At 39.8% G+C, this 26,108-nt stretch overlaps 1 protein-coding gene across 4 annotated transcripts in view; it reads left to right on the top strand.

The window, feature by feature from the left end:
• Positions 1-26,108, top strand: part of UBE3A (ubiquitin protein ligase E3A) — a 76,198-nt gene that overhangs the window by 10,237 nt on the left and 39,853 nt on the right. The window contains exons 2-5 of one of the 4 annotated variants that reach the window (XM_039340666.1): positions 2,909-2,977; positions 10,791-10,954; positions 13,057-13,171; positions 15,716-15,760. In XM_039340666.1, the coding sequence (XP_039196600.1) occupies positions 13,152-13,171; positions 15,716-15,760 (65 nt within the window). In that variant the 5' untranslated portion in view covers positions 2,909-2,977; positions 10,791-10,954; positions 13,057-13,151. Of the gene's footprint in view, positions 1-2,908; positions 2,978-10,790; positions 10,955-13,056; positions 13,172-13,576; positions 13,695-14,658; positions 14,712-15,715; positions 15,761-26,108 lie in introns of those variants that run through there. The other 3 variants (XM_039340667.1, XM_039340669.1, XM_039340668.1) reach the window with 3 other exon arrangements.

Below are 26,108 nucleotides of genomic sequence, written 5' to 3'. Positions count from 1 at the left end.
GGTAAAAAAAGTAAGAAAAGTAAAAGTTATGAATTGATGTCATTAACATCTGAACTGATGTTAATCTGATTATTGAATAATAGAATGATGCCATATGATTTTTATCATTACAAGTTTTATGATGAGTTACATTTATTTTTCCATATTAAATATATCTGAAAAGTTCAGATTTGTGTATGTGTGGTTAGTTATATGTAATGGCTGTGCACACTGGGAAAATAATTAGGTAAAAGGTCTTTGAATCCCTTGTGAGCATGAGATCAGCACTTATCTGCTATTCATTAAAGAAGATCATCATTTTTAAGCTTCTGAGCAATGCTAAAAAGTGGTAGCTGCTTTAAGAAATTCCCTCATTAAAATTAAAGCAATTCTTAACTACAAGTTATTTTTGAAAGGTAAACAACTTGATTAATTTTGATCCTACCATAAGGATATAAAAGGAAATTTGATTTAATACAGTGACTGTTTGCATGTAATACTGAACTATGATTTAGCACAACTGGGATGATACTTTAGGAATGCAGATAAAATGTTGGGCATAGATGAACATCTTTCTTGCTGGATCCAGCTAGAAGGAGATTCTTGCAAGTTTAATTTGTTTCAAATAATTTTCTTTGAATAAGAATTTGTATTTTGTTTAACCAGCTACTTTAAAATTTTGATTTAATATTGATTTGTTTCAACATTAACTGAGATTTGTTTTAAAGCAGGAGATTAATCCAAAATTATTTAAAAGTTAACCTAAATTAGGTGAAAGTCATCCTTTGGGTGCATTTAAAGAAAAAGGCTTTGGGGAAAACAACACAGTCAGAAAAATAATCTAAAATGTGCAGGCAGTCCATGGCTTGTAATTTGCATGCAGTCCTAAACCCTTCAAATACATGCCAGCAAAATTCAACATCATATTTACAAATAAGAACAGCACTTTTTAATTGTAACAAATGTATTAAATGCTTTAAAAGGGCTACAGTTGTTGCTGATAGTTGTCTTGCTTCCTTTAGCCCAGACATGTCAAACTCGTGACGTCATGTGACATCGCGCAACGTATTGGAACAGTTTTGCCCTTGCCGGCAATGGGGTGGGCGCAGCTTCCGCATGACGTGTCCGGCCTGTGGGCCGGCAGTTTGACACCCCTGCTTTAGCTTCTGAAAACAGAATAAAAAAACCTAGTCTATCATAGTAGAAATATTTTTGTTATATTTTCCTTAATATAGCGAGTGAATTATAAAGCCTTGAATGCTGTGGAATGTTTTATTGTTGTTGCTTGTTGAATTTTGAGCAGAGAATTTCAACTAATAGTAACAATTAGTTTTATTTTACATAAAAGGAGATATGTATTACTACCCCATGAATTGAATGAAGAATAGGCAGCAATTGGGAACATTTTTCAAACTGTATAATAGTTCTCCATTCATGTATTTTAAAATTATAAGGAAACACTTTGAGGGGCATGATAGCCATATTTTTAAAATATAGTTTATCAGACCATATGATTAGCACTAGAGCAGTGGTTCTCAACCTTCCTAATGCCGCGACCCCGCAAACGGTCATAAGTCGAGGACTATCTGTATTTCCCTGCCCGGGAGCGCCGTGCATGCGTGGTGCCGACCCCTGCGCCAGTCAAGGCCTAGCTGGCAAGTGGCAGAGATGGCGCAGGCAGACCACTGGCTGGGCCACCAGCTGGCCCAGCCCAAGGCAGGTAAGGCACCTTCTGGGCCCCACGCGTGCCAGCAACCTTTCCTGCGCCCGCCGCTGCCCCGCTAGCCTTACCTTGGCCTCCGCCCGTTCGGGGCAGCAGCAGGCAGGCCCAGGCGCTCCTGGGCGGCCACGGCAAGCGGCAGCGACGGCACAGACTGACCACCGGCTGGACCACCAGCTGGCCCAGCCCAAGGCAGGTAAGGCAGCCATCGGGCCCCACGCGCACCAGCAACCCTCCCTGCGCTCGCCGGCCTCCCATCTCCCACCCCTGGCCTACTTACTTTTAGTAGTTGCTCAGCAGGGAGGGAAGCTTTCCAGAAAGTTCGCCTTGTAGCACCGTTTGCAGACTGGGGCTTTTGGCGGGCTCAGCAGGGCAGAGACAGCCTGGACAATTCCTATTGGCTTTTGAAAGCCAATAGAATAAGAGGGAGTAGCACAGCTAAAGAAAAGGGGGGGGGAAATGGCAGACAGCCTTCTTCGGCAACCCCCGTGAAATGGTCGTTCAACCCCAAATGGGGTCCGACCCACAGGTTGAGAACCGCTGCACTAGAGGAATTATTATTTTTAAAAGGCCAGGCTTCTAAACCCTGTATTTTATTGCTTCTCAAAATTTAGGCAGGCAGATTAAGAATTAATTTATCCAAACCACAAATCAGTTCAATCAAAAAAAAATTTACCCAATTAAGTTTATGGTTACAGTACATACAGTTTGCGTTAATTATCAGTTCCTCATTGGTGATTTAAGTATTTCCTAAGTCATACAGAATGCTAACTTAATGCTTAAATGCATACTAATGTTAGTTGTACATTAAAAATCTTACTACAAAAGATACATTGTTTTCAAGTTGTTACCTCTCCCCACCCCATTGCTGCTGCAGTTTCAGTCCAGAAACTCAAGGTTTTGTCCACGTTTGTACAAGGATTCTTTAGCTTTTGAGCTAATTTACAATGTTCTTATAGAATATTGGATGTAGATTTTATTATAAGTTGTAAATTTTTATTTTTGTAAAATGAAATCTTACTGTACTGTTGTTAGAATTTTTTTTAAAGGTTAAAATATAACAATTGTAATTCACAGCTTTTTAAAAAAAGATATCCTGAGTGTGGGATCAGTATGTCCCAAGTGAGTCTATTAAGAGGATAGCATTGATTTTATGTATTTTAAATTATATACACTATTTCAAAAATTAAATGAGATATTATATTCTAGGTCTGCAACCAACCAAAGGCTATTTGGCAACTGTGCAAGAACATTCTGCTGAAGTGCTAGAAAAATATGGTAAGTAGAATAGTTGTATCTTGATTACTCTATTCCTAGCAAAAGAAATAACTGCATTTACTACCACGTTTCCTTGAAAATAAGACCTGGTCTTATATTTTTATTGCGTCCAAAAGAGGCACTAGGTCTTATTTCGGGATGTCTTACCCACTTATTTCAGGACCGCCACAGCCAGACCTCCCATGCCCCGACACCTGTTGCGTTGCTGCCCGACTTCTGTGGCCACTCGTGAAAAGAGGCCACATGTCATGCCTGTGACCCCTGATGAAGTGGACAAGGCCGTGAGGGCAATGAATGCCGCCACCTGTTTATTGGACCCGTGCCCCTCCTGGCTGGTTTCTGCCAGTAGGGAGGTGACACGAGGCTGGCTCCAGGCGATAATCAATGCCTCCTTGATGGAGGGGTCTTTCCCGCAACCTTTAAAGGAAGCGGTGGTGAGGCCCCTCCTCAAGAAGCCTTCCCTGGACCCAGCTGTTTTGAAGAACTTTCGTCCCGTCTCCAACCTCCCCTTTGTGGGGAAGGTTGTAGAGAAGGTGGTGGCGTCCCAACTCTTGCGATCCTTGGATGAAACTAATTATCTGGACCCTTTTCAATCTGGTTTCAGGCCCGGCTACAGCACTGAGACTGCTTTGGTCACACTGACCGATGATCTCTGGCGAGCCCGGGATAGGGGTTATTCCTCTATCCTGGTGCTTCTTGACCTCTCAGCGGCTTTCGATACCATCGACCATGGTATCCTTCTGCGTCGTCTCGGAGAGGTGGGGGTGGGCGGCACCGTATTGCGGTGGTTCTCCTACCTCTCTGACAGGTCGCAGTCGGTGTTGGCGGGCGGACAGAGATCGACCCCTAGGCGCCTCGATCATGGGGTGCCTCAGGGCTCGGTCCTGTCCCCCCTCCTTTTTAACATCTACATCAGGGGTTCTCAACCTTGGCAACTTTAAGACTTGGGGACTTCAATTCCCAGAATTCCTCAGCCAGCTTTGCTGGCTGAGGAATTCTGGGAGTTGAAGTCCACAAGTCTTAAAGTTGCCAAGGTTGAGAACCCCTGATCTACATGAAACCGCTGGGTGAGCTCATTCGGCGACACGGGTGAGGTATCATCAGTACGCGGATGATACCCAATTGTATATCTCCACCCTGTGTCCTTTCAGTGAAGCAGTCGACGTGATGTGCCAGTGCCTGGAAGATGTGAGGGTCTGGATGGAGGTGAACAGGCTTAGACTCAACCCTGACAAGACCGAGTGGCTCTGGGTCTTGCCTCCCAAAGGCCAACTGGATGGTCCATCATTAGTCCTGTGGGGGGGGCAAATTTACCTCCCTCAGTGCAGGCACGCAACTTGGGTGTCCTCCTGGACTCACAGCTAAATTTGGAACAACATCTATCGGCTGTGGCCAGGGGGACCTTTGCACAGGTTCGCCTAGTGCATCAGTTGCGGCCTTATTTGGACCGGGAGGCTTTACTCACAGTCACTCATGCCCTTGTCACCTCAAGACTGGATTACTGTAACGCGCTCTACATGGGGCTACCCTTGAAGGGCGTTCGGAGGCTGCAGTTGGTTCAGAACGCAGCCGCGAGAGCGATTGTGGGCGCGCCAAGGTACGCCCACGTGTCACCTATCCTCCGCGAGCTGCACTGGCTTCCTGTGGGTCTCCGGACGCAATTCAAGGTGTTGGTTATCACCTTTAAAGCCCTTCATGGCATAGGGCCAGGTTACTTACAGGACCGCATTCTGCCGCACAGTTCCCAGAGACCAGTGAGGTCCCATAGATTGGGCCTCCTTCAGATCCCGTCGGCCAGACAATGTCGGCTGGCGGGCCCTCGGGGAAGGGCCTTTTCTGTGGTGGCTCCGACCTGGTGGAATCAACTTCCCCCCGAGGTTCGAACTACTCCCACCCTGCTGGCCTTTAAGAAAGCCGTTAAAACTCTCCTGTTCCGGCAGGCCTGGGGCTGATGTCCTCGGGGGGGGCGGGATATGATCGGACTCGCGGTATGACTGTATTATTTTATTGTTTTATGATTGTTTTAATCTCTGTACGCCGCCCTGAGTCCTTTGGGATTGGGCGGCATATAAATAAAATTAAATACAAAAATACAAATACAATGCCAGTGCTTTGCTGGTGCCACCGCTTGTGGCAGGATACCATGTGTTGCACCAGCATGGCGCGTTACACCCGTGCTGCCACTCGCGGAAGGAGGCTGTGTGGTATGTTGTGATGTGGCGCATGTGAGCGGCGACACTGGTGCCATGGAGCCTCCTTGCCGTAAGTGGCCATAAGCGGCTGCAGAAGTTGGGCGGTGATGCGACATGTGGGGCATGGGAGGCCTGGCTACGGTGGTCCTGGGGTAAGTAGGTGGGCGCATGGGGCAGCTCCACTCCCCCACCCTGTTCTATCTTGATTTTTACTCATGCATCTTGCCCCACCTTGTACAACCAGGCAGTGGGACAGAGTGGGTGGGGTCTTAACTAGGGCTTATTTTGGATGTAGGGCTTATATTAGGCAGAGACACAAAAATCAAGCTAGGAGTTATTTTCAGGATAGGTCTTATTTTCGGGAAAACATTGTAAATTATAGAAATATTTACATACGTATTTATGATCTTCAGTTGATAAGTATCAATTAGCATGTAATATACATAATTTTAATGGTAAGTTTAACAGTGGAGACAGAATAACAACAAAAAATCCAGAAAAATGCATTTCAAAAAAGTTATCAATTGATTTGCATTTTAATGAGTGAAATAAGTATTTAATCCCTTCGCAAAACATGACTTAGTACTTGGTGGTAAACCTCTTGTTGGCAATCACAGACACCAGACGTTTCTTGTAGTTAGCCACCAGGTTTGTACACATCTCAGGAGGGATTTTGTCCCACTCCTCTTTGCAGATACTCTCCAAGTCATTAACGTTTTCAGGCTGACGTTTGACAGCTTGAACCTTCAGGTACCTCTACAGATTTTCTATGGGATATAACAGTGGTGGCGAACCTATGGCACGGGTGCCAGAGGCAACACTCAGAGCCCTCTCTGTAGGTGTGCGTACCATCGCCCCAGTCCTAGGCCTTCAGCTGGGTTTTATAAAACCTTTTTGCTTTAGCCCTTCGCCGCTGTGTGCCCCCCAAAAAAAGTTCAATCAGTCAATTTCAACTTCTCGCAGAAAAAAAAAGATCTTGCAAAGTTGGAATTGATTGAACTTTTTAATCCCACCCAGTCTGCCGTTACCACCGCAGCACACCCACCCAATTGACCACACCCAGCCAATGGGCCACACCCACCCGGCACTTGATGATGCATACAGTGGAGCAAAAAAGTATTTAGTCAGCCACCAATTGTGCAAGTTCTCCCACTTAAAAAGATGAAAGACGCCTGTAATTGTCATCATAGGTAGACCTCAACTATGAGAGACAAAATGAGAAAACAAATCCAGACAACCACATTGTCTGATTTGGAAAGAATTTATTTGCAAATTATAGTGAAAATAAGTATGTGGTCAATATCAAAAGTTCATCTCAATACTTCGTTATGTATCCTTTGTTGGCAATGACAGAGATCAAATGTTTTCTGTAAGTCTTCACAAGGGTGGCACACACTGTTGCTGGTATGTTGGCCTATTCCTCCATGCAGATCTCCTCTAGAGCAGTGATGTTTTGGGGCTGTCGCTGAGCAACACGGACTTTCAACTCCCTCCAAAGGTTTTCTATGGGGTTGAGATCTGGAGACTGGCTAAGCCACTCCAGGACCTTGAAATGCTTCTTACGAAGCCACTCCTTCGTTGCCCAGGCGGTGTGTTTGGGATCATTGTCATGCTGAAAGACCCAGCCACGTTTCATCTTCAATGCCCTTGCTGATGGAAGGAGGTTTGCACTCAAAATCTCACAATACATGGCCCCATTCATTCTTTCCTGTACACTGATCAGTCGTCCTGGTCCCTTTGCAGAGAAACAAGCCCCAAAGCATGATGTTGCCACCCCCTGCTTCACAGTAGGTATGGTGTTCTTTGGATGCAACTCAGCATTCTCTCTCCTCCAAACACGACGAGTTGTGTTTCTACCAAACACAAGTTGTGTTTCTACTTTGGTTTCATCTGACCATATGACATTCTCCCAATCCTCTTCTGGATCATCCAAATGCTCTCTAGCAAACTTCAGACGGGCCCAGACATGTACTGGCTTAAGCAGGGGGACACGTCTGGCACTGCAGGATCTGAGTCCCTGGCGGCGTAGTGTGTTACTGATGGTTGCCTTTGTTATGTTGGTCCCAGCTCTCTGCAGGTCATTCACTAGGTCCCCTTAATGTGCTTTTTCTTGAAATGGATTATTTTTTAAAGAGAATACAAAACAACAAACATCATTACAAATTATATGGGATATAATGATTAAAGGTGAAATGATTAAAGAGGAATGACTTTGGCCAAACATAAATTAAATATAGTAAAACAAGAGGAATTGCCAAGAGAACTGAAAGAAACTAAACAAAGTTTTTTCGAACATGCAAATAAACTTGGGAGGTGCCTTGCTTACAAATTAAAAAAAGAGAAGGAAAAAAGATTTTTATTGAGGAACTACAGGATAAAAATGGAGAGTTGCAATAGAAAATAGATGAAAAGAAAAAAATAATTCAGAAATACTTTTGAGTTTCTATATAAAAAAGAGGAAAAGGAGGAGAATATAAAACAATATCTAAAGGCCAATGGTCTCCCGGAATTAAAAGAAGGACAGAGAGAATTATTGAATAAAAAAATAACAGCAATGGAACTAAGAATGGCAGTACAAAAATAAAAAAATAATAAAGCCCCAGGGCCACATGGTCTACAAGGGGAAGTATATAAGACTCTTTATGATGACCTGGAAATGATATTATTAGATGTATATAATGATGTATTGGAGAAAACCAAATTACCAGATTCCTGGACAGAAGCCAACATAACTCTTATTCCAAAAGAAGATGCAGATCCTAAACAAATAAAAAATTGTAGACCAATCTCGTTGTTGAATTTGGATTATAAAATTTTTACTACAATAATTGCAGAACGACTAAAAATAATACCAAATCAAATAATACATTCAGATCAAAATGGTTTTTTATCTACCAGACAAATTAGGAACAATACGAGAACGGTGTTAAATGTCCTGGAATATTATGAAGCACACCCCAAAAAACAGGTTGCATTAGTATTTTTAGATGTTCAGAAGGCATTTGATAACCTTAATTGGCAATTTATGTTCCAGCAGATAGAAGATATGAAATTTGGAGAGAAGTTTGAACAAATGATAAAGTCAATATACAAAATACAAAAGGCTAGAGTAATAATAAATGGGGAGAATACAGAGAAGGTAGAAATTAATAAAGGAGTAAGACAGGGATGTCCAATGTCACGTCCAGTTTTTATTCTAACGTTAGAAGTGCTATTAACTCAAATTAGAAACAACAAAGAGATAAAAGGACTAAAGGTTAAAATAGAATACAAGACACAGGCATTTGCAGACGATTTGGTGTTTTTTATAGAGGAACCTTTAGAAAGAGGTAATATTCTAATGAATGAAATAAAAAAATATGGAATGGTGGCGGGACTAAAAATAAACAAAGAAAAGACTAAAATATTAGTAAAAAATTTAACTGAAAAACAAAAAGGGATTAGAAGAAAATTTGGGGTTGCAAATTGTAAAAAAGATTAAATATTTAGGAATTTGGCTTACCATAAAATGTTCTTAAATAAAAGAAGATAATTATAAAAAATTGATACTACAAATACAAAAAGATTTAGATATTTGGGGGAAATTACAATGAACATTGTTAGGGAAGATTTCGGTGATTAAAATTAATATTCTACCAAAATTGTTATATCTATTTCAAACAGTTCCAATAAAATTGGGGGAAAATTTTTTGACAAATTAAACAAAATGATTAATAAATTTATATGGTTAGGTAAAAAAGCACGAATAAATGTTAAAGCATTACAGATCAGTAGAAGTAGAGGTGGCCTTGAGCTCCCAAAATGGGAAATCCATTACCAAGCAGCAGGGTTGCTTTGGATCAGCGATTGGATAAACTTAGAAAACAAAAGGGTTTTAACAATTGAAGGTCATGATTTACAGGCTGTATGGCATGCGTTTTTATGGGGAAAAGATAAGAAATCCCACACATACTTTTACCGGCATCAGATATGGGATGCATTAATTTGGACATGAGAAAAACTTAAAAAAAAAATTATACGAAAATTCCAATTTGGATCTCACCAATGGAAGCAATGATTCACCCAAACACACTGGATAAAACAAGGATGATAAGGTACAAAGAATTATTAGATAACCAAGGGAAGCTAAGATCAAGAGATGAATTAAAAGAACAGGGAATAACTATTGATTGGTGGCCATATATACAGATACAAGCAAAATATAGCAAAGGCATGGAAGAGTATGGAATAAGTCGGATACCACAGCAATTGGACAAAATACTGACAAACAAGGGAGGAAAACTTTTAACAAAAAACCTATAAACTCTTATTAGAAGTTTAATTGGAAGAAGAAATAGTGAAGGGCCCAATGATAGCATGGGCATGAAATATAGGTAGAAATATAGAATTAGATGAATGGGAAAGAATATGGAACAGAAATTACAACTAATGCTGTCAACTGCATACAAAGAAAACCAATATAAAATGTTCTACAGATGGCATTTAGCACCGGCAAGATTGGCCAAGATATATAAAAATATGAATCCGGATTGTTGGAAATGCAAAAATAAAGAAGGAACATTTTACCGTATGTGGTGGCAATGCCTCAAAGCAAAGATCTATTGGGAGCAGATACAGGAAATAACAAAACAGAAGATGGATACAAGAAATAACAAAACAACAAATTGAACTTAAACCTGAAATATTGCTATTAGGCATAATCAATCCAAAAATGGAAAAACAATTTCAATACATCGTTATACATATAATAACTGCAGCACGCATTGCATATGTGCAATGCTGTAAAAAGGAAAACATACCAACAAATGCAATGATTATATGCAAGATATTAGATCGTGCTGAGATGAACAAACTTACCTTAGAAATAAAGGACAAAGAAGTTACAGAATTTTATGAGATATGGGACATGTATTACAATTGGTTAGAATTAAGGAATAAAAAAGTATGAGAAGTAATGTAAATAAATGTAAGAGATATAGGACATAGTATTGTTAAGAAAAAAGAAAAAAAATGTACTTTGTATTTTGTTGTTTGTAAAGAGAAAAAGGGAAAAAAATTAAAAAATAACATTCTCCATAAAGTATGGTGTACAAACAAAGCTTCTCCAATGTCTTTTACAAGCTGTTCAGAAATTGCTCCTAACTGTCTCCTCATGACTTCCATTGCATAGTCACTTTTCTTCTCCATGCAGAAACGTGAAGACCTTTGCTTTGCTTGCACTTCAGTGTATTGTGAAGCATCTCTTTTATTGCACAGCCATAATTTGTGAACGCTTTAAGAAAATTCTTGGGATTTGTACCAATCTAATTTTTAAGTTAAGAAAAATTAAATAGTATTACTAAAGGGCAGATCACGTTACTTTATTTCATTTTACAATGTTGTCACTTTTGAGCTGTTTTACGATGTAATTATGTAGAGTTTGATAGCCTGAACAGACTTTACTATTTTTTATCTCTGCTTTTTTTGATAATTATAATTAGTTTATAGTATTCTAACTTACAAAATGTTTTAAATCATTTTAAATTATTAAAACAATTTAAACCAACAATTAAAAATTATATATTAAAAGCAATAAGGTAAGGTAGTAGAAACGTATAAGACATTATCTGGTCCTGTTTCAGCAATGGATGTCTTCAGTTGGAGAGAAGAAAGCCAATGGGAGGCCTCAGAGTACTGTGGGTATGGGTACTGCTGAATAATCACTGGCTGATAGCGACATGACAGAGTAGAAGATCAGCCTTACATTTGATATCAGTGAAGCCAAACTGCAGGAAACAATTGACAGGTAAGCTTGAAACGAAGAGTCAAAGCATGTCAAACTTTATTGTTCTCTTTTAATATTTTTTTTGTAAGAAATAGAACAATATGAGACAATGGTTCTCAAACCTTAATGTAGGGTAAATAGAATGCTGCATAGCTTGTGAATGAAGGCTCAGCAAGTTGCATTGAACTACATATGGCCAAGTATGCAGTCACTGAATTCATGATTTTTTTATGTACCTAATTTTTTTGTATATTCCTTGAATGTAACATTTTATATCAGTGGGGATGCAGTCCATTGACAATGTTGTTCTGATTAGTGGGTTAGCATTTTATCTGCTAGTACATTCATGATATTTAATCCTTGTTAGCCAGCTCAAATTTGTGATATGGGTCGCCATGTAAATTAATTCAATATTTTAAAAGACAAATTGGAAAAAGGATAGAAAATTCATGCCATTCTCATAATTGGGCCTGAAGCTCTGTCTCATGTTATTAGAAAAACTGTGATTCTAGATCAGGGGCAGATGATTTCTCGAGGCCCGTCTACAACTACTATCATCTATAATCTTTAATCATACCAGTTGGGTTGATGGAATATTCACAAATGATGATCAAATTTTTAAAATATATATTTATAATTTATAATTTATTCATCTATTGGGCTTAGGTTAAATATTGAAAACAGAGCCTTTGCAAATAAACATTTTCTGTCACTCTGATTTTACCCATCAGAATCCATCTTTCACTCACTTATAGTGATTTTAAGACCAAAAAATATACCATTGTAGGCATCAAGAACAATCTTGTGCTCCGTTGCACTTCTAAGTTGGCCTATACAGGTATTCCTGACTTAACAAATCATTAGGACCGGTAAGTTTGTTGCTCAGTGATGTGGTCATTAACACACAATGTCATGTGATCGCATTGACATACAATAGTAGTTGCAACGGTTCTGGTCACTGTCATTAAGCTAATCCTATTTGGTCATTAGGTCATGATCATTATTTACAATCCCCTGCCAGCTTCCTGATTGACTTTGCTTGTAGAAAGCCAGAAATAAAGGTTGCAAATGGCAATCATGTGACCACAAGAAGCTGCGATCATCATAATTGCAAGCCAGTTGCCAGTGCCCGAATCAGGAACATATGACTGCAAGGACTACCCTATCTAGTAAAAGATAGGGTTCAACTCAATTCCAGATGTTTTTTGATCTTCCTGTCCAAAGTCAAAACATATAAAACTTAACAAAGTGTCTATCCTGAAACTTAAAAGACATCTGTTTAACTATTATTCTTTTTCATAAGGATGGTTTTAATTTTAATTAGAAAAAGTCTTATTAAACCAATGAAGCTAATTCTGTAGATATAAGGAAGAATTTCTTGTAAAAAGAAATAAAGAAAAAACAATAGAATTCATACTTAATGAATTCCATATGGAATCAGTTCAGTCATCTTAGGTGAACCAGTTATTACCTTGCAGAAGGTTCTGGGTTTTAGTGTGTCTCGAGAATTCCTTGCAAGGAGTTTGCATTGAAAGAAGTCATTTGAGTCTACTATTCAGATGTTGATAGGCAGACTCTTTTAATCCTTCATCTTCTCTTCTGAGTACTATTCTGTTTTATAGAACATGAAGGATAATTAAAGACTAGCCTATTTAGGCTTTATTACATAGTCAAGGAAAATGTTATCTCTAACCAGAAAATCACAAATCAGTTGATGACTAAACTCACCTTCCTAATCTTTGGTACAGACTGGAAGCAAACTGATTACAGCAGTTCTAATGTACAAGTGGAGGAAAAGCTTTCAGGGGAAGCAAAGGTTGTCATATATTTGGACCTCTTCATATGGTGTCAACTTGCAGGCATTACTAGTTTATACCAAATACTAGGTCTCTTTTATATATTTGTATACCAAAAGGAGTAGGCTTTCAGATTTTTATATAATTTTGCAGATATGAAATGTTGAATTAATCATGTTTTAAAAATGACTTCTGTCAGTAATGGCTTGCACTGAACTGACAATCTTGAACAATTTCAGAGTTGATTATAGAAGTCAAAATAGTTCTTATTGGCAAAAAAATGGATACAGAGTATATAAACTAATTACCATATGTTTATTTATTTAGCACCATTAAGCCTATGCTTGGCTCAGCACAAAACGACTGCCTAGAACGAATTTTTAATCAACGACACAAAATTGTGATCACCCCAATGTCACCGAATGGCCACAACTTGTAAAAGGTAAATGTCAAGATAAAGCAGAAACTTTTATAAAAGAAATATTTTAAATACAAATCAGTTGCGTTCATAACTGTTTAATTACTAAATTTTAGGAGGACGCTATCAAGGCAAGTAAATTAGAGATGACAATCCCTTTATGTATAATTTTGAATGTTTGTGATAATCTTTAAAATATTATCATTTCAGAATTATCATTGGAACATACTTTCCTTGGTCTACCATATAGTTTGGTGGAACCCACCATTGTCTAAATTTATTTGAACTTTTTTTAAAAAGAAAAATCCTTCATATAACAATAGCATACAAACAATTTTTATCTTTTGCTTTAAAATTTTGTTTTGTTAGGAAACTTGGTAATCTTGCTAAATGCAGCAAACTTGCATACCTTTGCTTTTTCTTTCCTAGGGAGTTACAGTGGAGGTAAAAGGAGTGGCTTGCAGAATGGAGAAGTTGCTCCGAGGGTTTTTGGAAGTGAGCCACCATTTGAAATTGCTAGTTCATGCTGCAGTGTTCAGATTAGTGGGTGTGTGTTGTGATCACATTTTCTGCAGTATAATTCAGGGCTGAAAATTTAAAGCATTTGTGATAAAATTATATTAAATACATAACAAATAAAAAGGTTTGCAAGTATTTTATGCTGAACACTTGATTACTCCGTAGTTGTAGTTCTTTCTGGATCAATTAATGTAATGAAATTTTTAGGATTTCAGAGCTTTCATACAAATGCACTAATGTGTCCTGCATTGAAGTTGATCAGCAATAATTTAAACAGTTTTTATAAAATCAATACTTTTATACTTTTTGGTAATAAAAACCAGGTCAGCTGTATTTCTGAAAATTTAAAAAGACAAACAAAACAAAACAAAATACTTGTTTTGTAACATGGAAATTATTTTTCATCTCAGTTGATACTTACAGACTAACAAGAAAATAAATACATCTTTAAATCAAGGGAATATTTGATGCTCCATGAAAAGAAGTTTTGAAGAAGCATTTAGGATATAAAAATAAAACGTCATATCATTTTTTTAAAAAACATGCATCATAGAACAATACCTTTATTAGGCCAACATAAATAACACAAAATAATTGCTAAGCTTTTGTGTTCTCCAGAATTCTTCATCAGACTAAGTGTTAAAGCAGGAGAAAGGGAACAATCTGGCCAATAAATTACGAAGTACATATATATTCCAAGCTTGAGTTTGGAACACTATATAATTAAATAAGAATCTGCTGGTGCTGTTTAAAAAGCTGGAAATTATTTATTTATTAATTTTATAGGTCACCAAATCCACCCCAGCTTTGAATTTGAAATGTCCAATAAAATAAAATCATATTGGTGTGCTGATTCATTGAGTCAAACATGACCCAAAGTCACATTTAATGCCTAGTGAATTATCTAGGAAGGACCTCAAAGACGTTTCATCTTCCCTTCAGCAGTGAAATTGAGCCCTAGTTTATTGCAAACCATTGTTTGTTGTTTACAGCTGGACCGAAATTGTTATTTAGGAGACACTAACCAGATCAATGAGAATGAAAGGTTAGTTTTTATAACTATTAAAATTAATTTTAAGCATCAAATCAAATTGTTGGAATTTTGGGGCTCATTTTATCCAAAAATATACAGTCACATAGTGACATCATCATATTATTTCAGAAATCTTAACATTTTTTATTTTGTTCAGAATGTTTCTGGATGACTTTTCTTTCTCATTTTTAGTACTAGATTTAACAAACTTTTCAAAGTTTTACTACAGTTGCCCAAATACATCCTAGTTTCCTATATATATATATGAACAATTTTCATCATGCGATACATAATTTTGACAAGGTAGAGCTATTTACTATTGAATAAAACCATAGGCAAAAGTGTATTCATAATGAGCTTTCTATTGTTTCTTAAAAAGTTATTTAACATTATTCTCCTTGCTAAAGAATATGTTATTTCTAGTTCTAGCCCCTAAAAACCTTAAGAGCAAGGCAAAAACAGGAAGCAAAATAGATAACAATAGCAATAAGCAAAATGTTTTAAATGTGAAACACCTTGCATGTGAAATGGGCTGTTTTCATCTTGCTTTGCATTTGAAGCAGCTGTCCCACATTCGAAACATTTTGTATATCCCTAGGTAACAACTTTCATTGCTTCAGTTGTAATATTATTCAAATAAACAGTTCGGCTGAGCTTTGCCTCAAATAATGATATAATATGTATATAATCAACTAACATTCATGGATCTGAAGCTTTGCAGTTGAGAAGAGAAAAATTGATATATTCTGAAATCTAATCTCCGTACTTAGAGGTTTTCATTAGCTCTTTTTTTTATAAGTTTATCCTTATAAAATGATGTTTAAAGTGGTTAATTGTAAGCAATATGACCAGAGCTTATATTTATGCTTCTCCTGGCTGTAGGCATCCTTCTTTGTAAAGATCTTTCCTATGAAAACTAGGTATTAGTGAAACATTAACATCACATAATATAGAGTCATATCATGTTATTTTTACCTACATGCAAAGTTGCTTAACTTTTTATTTAAACATTTCAGATCACCAGGAGAACCTCACTCTGAAAACATTGAAACTAGCCGAATGTAAGTATAAATAGCATTACTACAGAATGCATTTGGTATATTGTGTGTTAAAGCCAGATGCAACATCAGGGTTGTATTATGGCACTTTAGTAACAGCTACCTTTAAATTGTATTTCAGAGAAATTACTCAGCATTCAAACCCTATAGGACTGTATTCAACTTTATCTAATGGGGTTCTGCTTATGCAACAGGACTTTCCTTGAATTTCCTCCCACTATTTTCTCTGTCTATGCTCCAAAATTTATTCCAGAGAGTCCCCATGAGGCTGGACAAGATTTGGGAGATGGAGGAGTGGGTATAAATTCAGCTTCTTCTAATTGGAGAGCTTTTTTTCTCCCACCAGGATGACATAAATAATGACAGATAATTTGCTTCCATTAAGTATATTAAGGATCCTAATGTGCTATAAAATAGCTTTGAGAACGTTATATTTTCAAATATAACACCATAGTTTAGTGTTTGAGTAATTTTCAATGTCCCATTGAACAATATTAACTAAAATTAAAGTATTCAATTTATTAGGACTATACAAGTCCTTCTAAAGAGGTGCAGATCTTTTGAAGGTTCTGCGCAGTCCTATAATTCATACATATGCAAAATATTTGTGTACAGTTTCTTACATCAGATTATTTCAAAATGATGTGCATGTAGTTAATAGGCAGCTATTGCAGTTATTTCACAAGTTGAATGAGATATTGATAATCAGGCACCTACTTGGAAACCTAACCACTGCATTCTGTAGCAGCTGCATTCTGTAGCAGCTGCAGTCTTTGGAATACAACATGGGTAGCTCCAAATGTTTATGGCAGTTTTGGTACTGTTAATTTTCTACCTTCAAATCATTAAGGTAAGCTGTTTCTAAATAGCCATAGTTCCCTACTATTTTTAATGTGCAATTACAATTGAGCTATGTCCTGGTTTTTTAACTATAACTTGGATGTTTCCAAACATTGGAAGCTTGAGGGGCATTTTAGTAACTTCATACATAAAACTATTAACAACATGCCCTTAAAATTTAAAGGAGAAAAGATCATGGTAAACTGCAGTATAAAGAAAACAATTTAAAAAGATTACTGGATTATTTTTTTATCCAAAAAAGAGTAATTTAAATAGAACACATTTCAGACATCCGTTGCTACAGATTTAGCAACAATATAGATTTAGTCTTAAAGTATAAAGTTAAATTTGAGGTGTTATGCAATTCAACCTTGCTTTAACTGATTGTTTTGGGAGAAAGGGGGCCATTAAATGCCAGTGCCTCTTTAATTCAAGTGTATGTAAATGGAATAATTTGAATAATGATATTATTGATATTTTTGCCTTCCATCAAAAACTTCTCTATCCAATAAAATAATGACTGCTAGATTTTGACTATTTGGAGTTAAAGTAGCTTAATTATGAATCTGATCTTATCAGAAGCTTAATAGCTTAATAAATTCAGTTTATACAGATTTGTCAGAAAAACAGGCTGCAACCAACAAGTAAGGTCACTATTAAAATTGTTAACATTCACATAAATTAGAAAAGATAAACTATACTTGCTTGGTGTATCATCAATATACTCTATGCAAATTTTATAAAATTAATTATAAACACAGTTCCTGAGACAGAACATCTCAATTATTGTAGAAAAGTGTCTATGTCATCATCTGCTGTTAAGAATTTGGAACTACATAATTTAGAATATATTTCTTAAAAACAGTCGATTTAATATCTGTTTATATTTGCTAAAGTGGATCCAGAAGAGAACTACATGGCTTAATTGTCTAAAAATTACTGAAATTCTCTTCCTTTTCTAAATATTGTTGCATGATAAAATGCAATAAAAATTCTATTTCAGAGATATTGAGCTTCCTGAGTTATAATTAGCAGAAATTAAAGATCCGTATCCCTCAGGAGATTAAAAAGCATGCTTAAAACATTGCCAGTACTTTACATTTAATTTTAAATGTTCCTTCTTTAAATAGCATAAATAATAATATACCAATGAATAAATGCTTTTGCTGTCTCATGCCAAAGACAGTTTCCTGTTAGTACAAAAGAATGGACTATCTCCTATTTCATTAGCTTAATAAATTGTTTAACAGAGATCCAGTTATAACCTATTTGTATTCCAAATAACTATCAAATAAAACTATCAGTTTCATTGATACACAATAGAAACAATAGCATGCTTTAATTTTAATGTGTGTCACATTTTATATACTAAAAAATGAAATGACAGGAAAAATATATTTTCTCCATAGAATAAAATAAAGCATATTCAAGTGGGTATGACATTTAGAACACCAAACATCTATTTAATTAAATTCACACAATATTTCAAACCATAGAATATAATTTGAGTCAGGTTTGGAGGGATTTGATTCAGAACTCTTCAACCGTAGTGCTAATAAATCACTGACTTGGGCATACAGATGTTTAAACCAATTATAGGTACCCTTGCTTAATGATCATTTGTTCAGCCATTCAGAGTTACAGTGCAGCTGAACAAATGATTGTTATACCCATTTCTGGCTGTTGCAGTACTTCCACAATCACATAATCAAAATTTGGGTGCTTGGCAACTCAACTGTACTCATGACTATGGAAGTGCTTCAATTACTCCCACCCACTTATCTCCCTCCATCTCTGCTCTTTTGGCTGTCCTACACTTCACTCCCTGTATTCCTCTGGCCTTGCTGCCTTGGGCCCCTCTCACCCTGCTTCTCCACTGACCTTTACTTTCTTCTTCCTGCTACTAATCAGGCACATCAGGCCTGGACCTTCACAAGACTCACTACCTGTGCCAAACCTTTTTCCCAGAGCTGCGTGTAGCCTTTTCCAAGTCACATATGGCCTTCTGGCAAGGCTTTGAAACCTTTCAAAGTCTTGCAGGAAGGCTGCATGCTGTTCAGAAAAGGGTGGCAAGGCAGACTAGGCAGCATGCCTTATCAGCAGTGGGAGGAAGAAGATGGTGAAAGTCAGTTGGGGTGGCAAGGCAAGAGGAGCCCAGGGCAGTAGAATGCAGAGCGATCACAAGAGCAGAGAAGGGGGAAGATAGATGGGTAGGGGATGTTGAAGAGGGAACAATCTCTTACCTTATGTAGATTACTACTTGACTACTACTGCTTACTACTACTACTTGACAAGATAGAAAAATGTGGGGTAGACAGCATCACCACCAGATGGATCCATAGCTACCTGACCGGCCGTACTCAGCATGTGGTCCTCAATGGAACCGCATCTACATGGAGGGAAGTGTGTAGTGGGGTGCCCCAGGGCTCTGTTCTGGGCCCAGGGCTCTTCAACATCTTCATCAATGATTTGGACGAGGGGATAGATGGGGAACTCATCAAATTTGCAGACAACACCAAGCTGGCAGGAATAGCCAACACTCCAGAAGACAGGCTTAAGATACAGAAGGATCTGGACAGACTTGAACACTGGGCGCTATCTAAAAAATGAAATTCAATGGTGAAAAAAGCAAGGTTCTACATTTAGGCAAGAAAAACCAAATGCACAGGTATAGTATAGGGTACCTTGCTCAATAGTAGTAACTGTGAGAGGGACCTCATAGTCCTAGTGGACAATCATTTAAATATGAGCCAGCAATGTGCTACGGCTACCAAAAAAGCCAAGACAGTGCGAGACTGCATTAACAGAAGCCTAGAACCAAGATCACGTGAAGTGTTAATACCACTTTACAATGCCTTGGTAAGGCCACACTTGGAATACTGCATCCAGTTTTGGTCACCACGATGTAAAAAAGATACTGAGACTAGAAAGAGTACAGAGAAGAGCAACAAAGATGATTAGGGGACTGGAGGCTAAAACATATGAGGAATGGTTGCTGGAATTGGTTATGTCTAGTTTAACGAAGAGAAGGACGAGGGGGGACATGATAGCAGTGTTCCAATACCTCAGCGGCTGCCACAAAAAAGAGGGAGTCAAGCTATTTTCCAAGGTGCCTGAAGGCAGGACAAGAAGCAACGGGTGGAAACTAAGCAAGGAGAGAAGCAACCTAGAACTAAGGAGAAACTTCCTGATAGTTAGAACAATTAAACAATGGAACAACCTGCCCTCAGAAGCGGTGAATGCTCCAACACTGGAAGTTTTTAAGAAGAGACTCGACAGCCATTTGTCTGAAATGATATAGGGTTTCCTGCCTGAGCAGGGGGTTGGACTAGATGACCTCCAAGGTCCCTTCCAACTTTACTATTAGTAGTAGTAGTACAGATCAGGCTTGCTATACCCTGTTTCTAATGACAACAGTCACCATGCAGTGTAATAATATGACATCACCACATCACTTAGTGATAGAAATTCTGATTCCAGTTATCATCATTAACACAGACTACCTGCATGCATTTATTCTGGAGAATGGATGCAGTAATACTAAGTGGTTTTCAATCTAAGTACAAGTAGTCCTTGGATTATGATGTCCAAGGAGAGTCAGTGGAAACTGCAGGTATGGGGTTCCATGGGCATGAGAAAAAAAGGGAACAATTTAACCAGAGCAATTTGCAGATCTTCCCTGCTGGCTTTCCAATAGACTTTTCTTGTGCAAAGCCAGCAGGAGAATTCACAAATGGTGATCACATGACACAGGGATGCTATGATGGCCAGAACTTTTTCAGTGCCAGCATAACTGAACAGTCACTGAACAAATATACATAAGTGTCAGAATCCAATTATATTTCATCTTTAATTATCAAACATAGAAACTCCCAATTCTGCCTTCTCTGGATTCTGCCATAAGAGGGAGAAAAGGGGGAGAGCAAAGGGGCTTTATGGCCCTCACTTCCTTCAGCACACTTCAAAGGACTGAATGTGTGTTTATTGTGGCCTCTAAGCGTTAACATATCAAAGAAGAGTAATTGCCTTTCATGTAGTTATCTGAAGTCTCCATCCAGACGGAAGAAGAAAGGGGATGGAATTGTGATACTTGAAACTATCACTGGAAGGGGGGTTGATTGGGTGGGACTACTGGGGAACCCCTTAAAACCTTGAATGGGAGAGCTTGAACCCCAAGTCCTGTCTAGCATGCCTGCAACCATTTTCTCTTAATAAAGGATTCCTGTTGGAAGAGCTATTCCAAGAGTTCTGTCTTCTTAAGATGCAAAGTGGGGTGGGTCCTTACATTAGACAGGACTTGCAAAATTAATCCACCTGGAAGGTAGACCCTTGCCGGGGGATTTTGCAAAAATTTACCTATGTCAGACAACGAAGCAAGAGAGGGAGAAAACTCCCTGGAAAGAGAGCCGCTGACCCAGTTGGAACCTTGCCAGATGTTGGGATCCGAGAGGCCAGATTTCTCAGAAGAAGAAGTGGTGGAGACACAGGACCACAAGCCTCGCTGGTCGATGGGCGTTGGAAAGAAAAGCGAGTGGGGAAAGGAATCAAGAAAAGTGACCCTGAGACGGGGGACCAAGCAACCAGAATGGAAGCAGGAGATGGAGAAATCCCTGCACGCAAGTGAAGAGGGAGGAAGCTGTATGCCGTACTCAGACTGGATCCTAGAGAGAGCTATTGACCTGATGAAGAGAACTCTCAGCTCCCTAGGAGAGGAGATTCCTGAGCCCTACGCCCGCCCCAGTTCCTGGAGCCACAAAGGGAGAGACACCGAGGGGGACGTGGAACCTGCAACCCCAGGGACATTTACTGATCCAGGAGCTCCCACCCCCTACCGGACCACAGATGGAAATCTGGACGGAAGACACTACCACCCACAATGGAGGCACCGATCCATTCCAAGACGTCCACCGTTGGAGGTGAAATTCAAAGGGGAGCCAACACGCTTGGGGTTTTTCCTAACCCAAGTCCTCAGCTACATGGAGGAATATGGGCAGGACATCCCCAGCGACAAAGCCCGCATCCGGATCGTGCAATCTGCCCTGGATGGACCAGCTGCAGATTGGGTGGTGAACCTGCATGACTCCAATGCCCCAGAACTCAGTAACTTCAACCGTTTCATGTCCTCGTTGAGAAGACGATTTGAAGACCCCCTGGCTGATCGCAAAGCCCGTGAAAGAATAACAACGATGAGGCAGGGCAAACGCCCAGTGGCTGAGTATACACAAGAATTCCGAGCCATTGCCCGCACACTGAATTGGCCAGAAGACATCCTCCTTGGCCGTTTCAAAGACGGACTAAACTATGATCTATATGATGCTTGCCTGCCCCGAGGAGACCCACATCGACTTGAGGAATGGTACGTCTTGGCAGAGGAAGCAGAGATCGACATATTGAAGAGGCATCGCCGAAGAAAACAATGGAGACGCCCCCCGCCTGAGCTGACACACCAACCGGTGAAATCATCGGATACAGCCAAGAAGCAGATGGGGTGTTTCAAGTGCGGAAGAGAAGGGCATCTAGCTGTAGAATGCCGCTCAAAGGCCCCCCAGCACAACCCAGACAGATCCCCAATCAACAAACCCAGAGGGTATTCAGCTAAGCCAAAAGAAACAGCCATGAAAATGATGGAAGATTGCAGAAAACCCCACCTCTGCTCACCAAGGGGAAAGAACTCCAGCCTACACCACAGGGACGGTGGATGCCTCAGATGACAGCTCGGAAGGCGAACCCCTGGTAAGTGGACGCATCACACCCATCTTCAAAACAGTGACTATATTAATCCCCCCCATGCCCGAAGCTGTGAAGGTGAAAGCCTTAATAGACTCTGGCTGCACACGCTGCCTCATTAGCCCAACACTAGTGGGGAATCTGGGCATCCCATCCAGGAGACTGGAACAACCAATCTCATTTGGCCAGCTAGATGGATCCATAGCAGGGGGGTGCCAGCTACCCTAGCCACTTTGCCAATACATCTCTCCCTGGGCAACCATGAAGAGGACTTAACGTTTGTGGTGACCCCAGGTATGGAATGCCCAATGATTCTAGGGATGGAATGGTTGAAAAAATGGAACCCCTGGGTAAATTGGAGGACGACAGAAATCAAATTCCCGAAGGGGGACCCTATGGACTTAAAACCCCAAGGGAGGCTACCAGAATCAAGAATAGAAAAAGCATCCATAGGAGAGGAAAAAAGATTAACAGAAATACCAGAGGAATATAGGGACCTTGCTGAAGTCTTCAGTGAGGAGAGGGCGAATGAGCTTCCCCCCCACCGACCCACAGACTGTACCATTGAATTCAAGCCTGGGGCAAAACTCCCGAAGCCCAGATTATACTCCATGAGCCCAAAGGAGAAGGAGGAAATGGAAAGATTTATAAAAAAAACCTGGAGAGAGGTTTCATTGAACCAGCTAAGCCTAAAGTGGCTGCCCCGGTCCTTTTTAGAGAGAAGAAGGATGGCTCTTTACGTTTATGCGTGGATTATAGGGCCCTGAACACAATCAGTGAAAGCAACCTATACCCGCTGCCCCTCATGAAAGACATGCTGTCACACCTATCGAAAGGGAAAATTTTTTCTAAACTAGACTTAAGGGAAGCTTACTATCGCGTGAGAATCAAGGAAGGGGACGAATGGAAGACTGCATTTAACTGCCCCATGGGGTGCTATCAATTCAAAGTCTTGCCATTTGGATTACAAGGGGGCCCTGCAGTCTTTATGCAATTAATCAATGACGTTCTAAGGGAGCACCTGTTTAAGGGGGTCCTTGTTTACTTGGACGACATTCTTATCTTTACCGAAACAAAAGAAGAACACGTCAAACTTGTCAGAGCGGTTTTAAAGAAGCTGCGAGCCGCTCACCTATATGCCAAACTCTCAAAATGCGAATTCCACCAGGAAAGGATAGACTACCTAGGCTATCGCATATCCCCACAGGGCATTGAAATGGACCCAGAGAAGGTCAGAGCAGTATTAGAATGGGCACCACCCCGCACAAGAAAGCAACTACAAAGTTTCCTGGGCTTTGCAAATTTTTACCGCCAATTCATCCCCTCATTTGCACAGATAGCCTTGCCCCTCACCAACTTACTAAAAACGAAGGGAACATCCTCAGTAAAACCTAGCCAGCCACTAACATGGACAATGGAGTGCCAAGCAGCGTTTGAGAGACTAAAGAGACTTTTTTCTGCCGAACCAGTACTAAGGCACCCAGATATGGACAAGCCCTTCATAATACAGGCAGATGCAAGTGATGTGGCAGTGGGGGCTGTGCTATTACAAGAAAATGATGATGCAGTATTGCAACCCTGTGCATATACATCTAAGAAACTCACGGAAACAGAACAGCGCTGGCCCGTATGGGAGAAGGAGGCTTATGGGATACGTTGGGCATTACTCACGTGGCGACAGTTCCTGGAAGGCAACAAAATCCCCTTCCAGGTATGGACTGATCACAAAAATTTAGAAGCCCTGAAAACTTCCAGGAAACTCAATCCCAAACAAGCCCGCTGGTCCCAGCATTTTCACCAATTCCAATTTAAGCTCAAACATTTACCAGGAAGAAAGAACTTCCTGGCAGATGCACTATCTCGCATGCCCCAATATAACAGCGCACGAACCACAGACTCTAGACCAATAATGGCAGAATCACAACTGGCAGCGCCAGTAACCACAAGAACCCAAGCCAAAATAAAACCACAACTGGACAGCCAAACTGGGATTGAATTCAGAAAAAGTTTGGAAACAGATGATTGGTTCCAGAAAAACAAACATGTGTGCACAATGAGAGACGGATTGCCTTGGGTAGGGGAAAAGTTATATATACCAACAACTCAAAGACTAACTTTCATGCAACTTTGCCATGACACAAAATCAGCAGGGCATTTTGGATTTGTAAAAACTTTACACTTAATTAAACGGCAATTTTGGTGGCCATCAATAAAAAAGGACATAGAAAGTTATGTTGCCAGCTGCCCAACCTGTGCATCAGCAAAGAGGTTGCAAGGGAAATCGCCAGGGCTGTTACAACCAGTGGCAAGTCCCTCAGCCCCCTGGAGGGAAATAGCCATGGATTTTATAGTGGAATTGCCTGAAAGCAATGGGAATACTGTTATCTGGACAGTCACGGACCTATTTTCCAAACAGGTGCACTTTATCCCTTGCCAAAAAATTCCCACTGCAAAGGCCTTAGCAAAACTTTTCATCCAGCACATTTACAGATTGCACGGGGCACCCCAACGCATCATCTCTGATAGGGGAGTGCAATTTACGTCTGCATTTTGGAAGGAATTTTTATCCCTCTTAGGGACCACTCAGGGATTGACATCTAGCCACCACCCTCAAGGAGATGGACAAGCGGAACGGTGCCAGTCGGTACTTGAGCAATATTTGAGATGTTTTTTAAATTTCCAACAGAGTGATTGGACGGACTTACTTCCTTTTGCAGAAGTTGCCTACAATAATGCAGTCCACTCCAGCACAGGCTACACTCCTTTTCAAATAGCCAACGGCCAAAGTTTCAACCCTATGCCAGAGTTAACCCCAAAAGAACCAACGATCCCTTCACTGAAAGAATGGATGGAAAACCTACAAAACACCTGGCCAATAGTCAGAAAATCACTAGATGAAGCTAGGCGGGCATACAAAGCACAAGCCGATAAAAAAAGGGTTGAGCCTACACCATTCATTATAGGAGAAATGGTGTACTTATCTACAAAATACCTAAAGTCCCTACAGCCCTGTAAAAAACTTGGACCAAAATATATAGGACCTTTTCCAATTAAAAGGATCATAAATCCAGTAACAGTAGAATTAGAATTACCCAAAAACCTCAGGCAAATACACCCAGTTTTTCATTGCAGCTTGCTGAAAAGAGAGCATCAGTCACCTCTACGGCCAAAAATCCCCCCCCCCACCACCTCCAATCATGGTGGAGGGGGAACAACACTTCGAAATAAAAGAGATCCTTGACTCTAGGAGATATCATGGAACAACTCAGTACCTAGTTGCCTGGAAACACCTCCCTGCCTCACAAAATGAGTGGGTCCATAAACGTCACGTCAGAGCCCCGAAGCTATTGAAGAAGTTTCACACAGAGTATCCTAACAAGCCTAACTAAATTCTTTACTTGTGTTTTCTTTCAGGTGGATCTCTCTTATTGTTAAGAGGGGCCGGATGTCAGAATCCAATTATATTTCATCTTTAATTATCAAACATAGAAACTCCCAATTCTGCCTTCTCTGGATTCTGCCATAAGAGGGAGAAAAGGGGGAGAGCAAAGGGGCTTTATGGCCCTCACTTCCTTCAGCACACTTCAAAGGACTGAATGTGTGTTTATTGTGGCCTCTAAGCGTTAACATATCAAAGAAGAGTAATTGCCTTTCATGTAGTTATCTGAAGTCTCCATCCAGACGGAAGAAGAAAGGGGATGGAATTGTGATACTTGAAACTATCACTGGAAGGGGGGTTGATTGGGTGGGACTACTGGGGAACCCCTTAAAACCTTGAATGGGA

This window comes from Crotalus tigris, unplaced genomic scaffold (genome assembly GCF_016545835.1).
Source record: "Crotalus tigris isolate CLP2741 ecotype Arizona unplaced genomic scaffold, ASM1654583v1 scf7180000017753.6788120, whole genome shotgun sequence".
NCBI classification, from domain to species: Eukaryota; Metazoa; Chordata; class Lepidosauria; order Squamata; family Viperidae; genus Crotalus; species Crotalus tigris.
The sequence above is the reverse complement of the archived record's forward strand: the minus strand, read 5'-3'. Positions and strand labels throughout refer to the sequence as shown.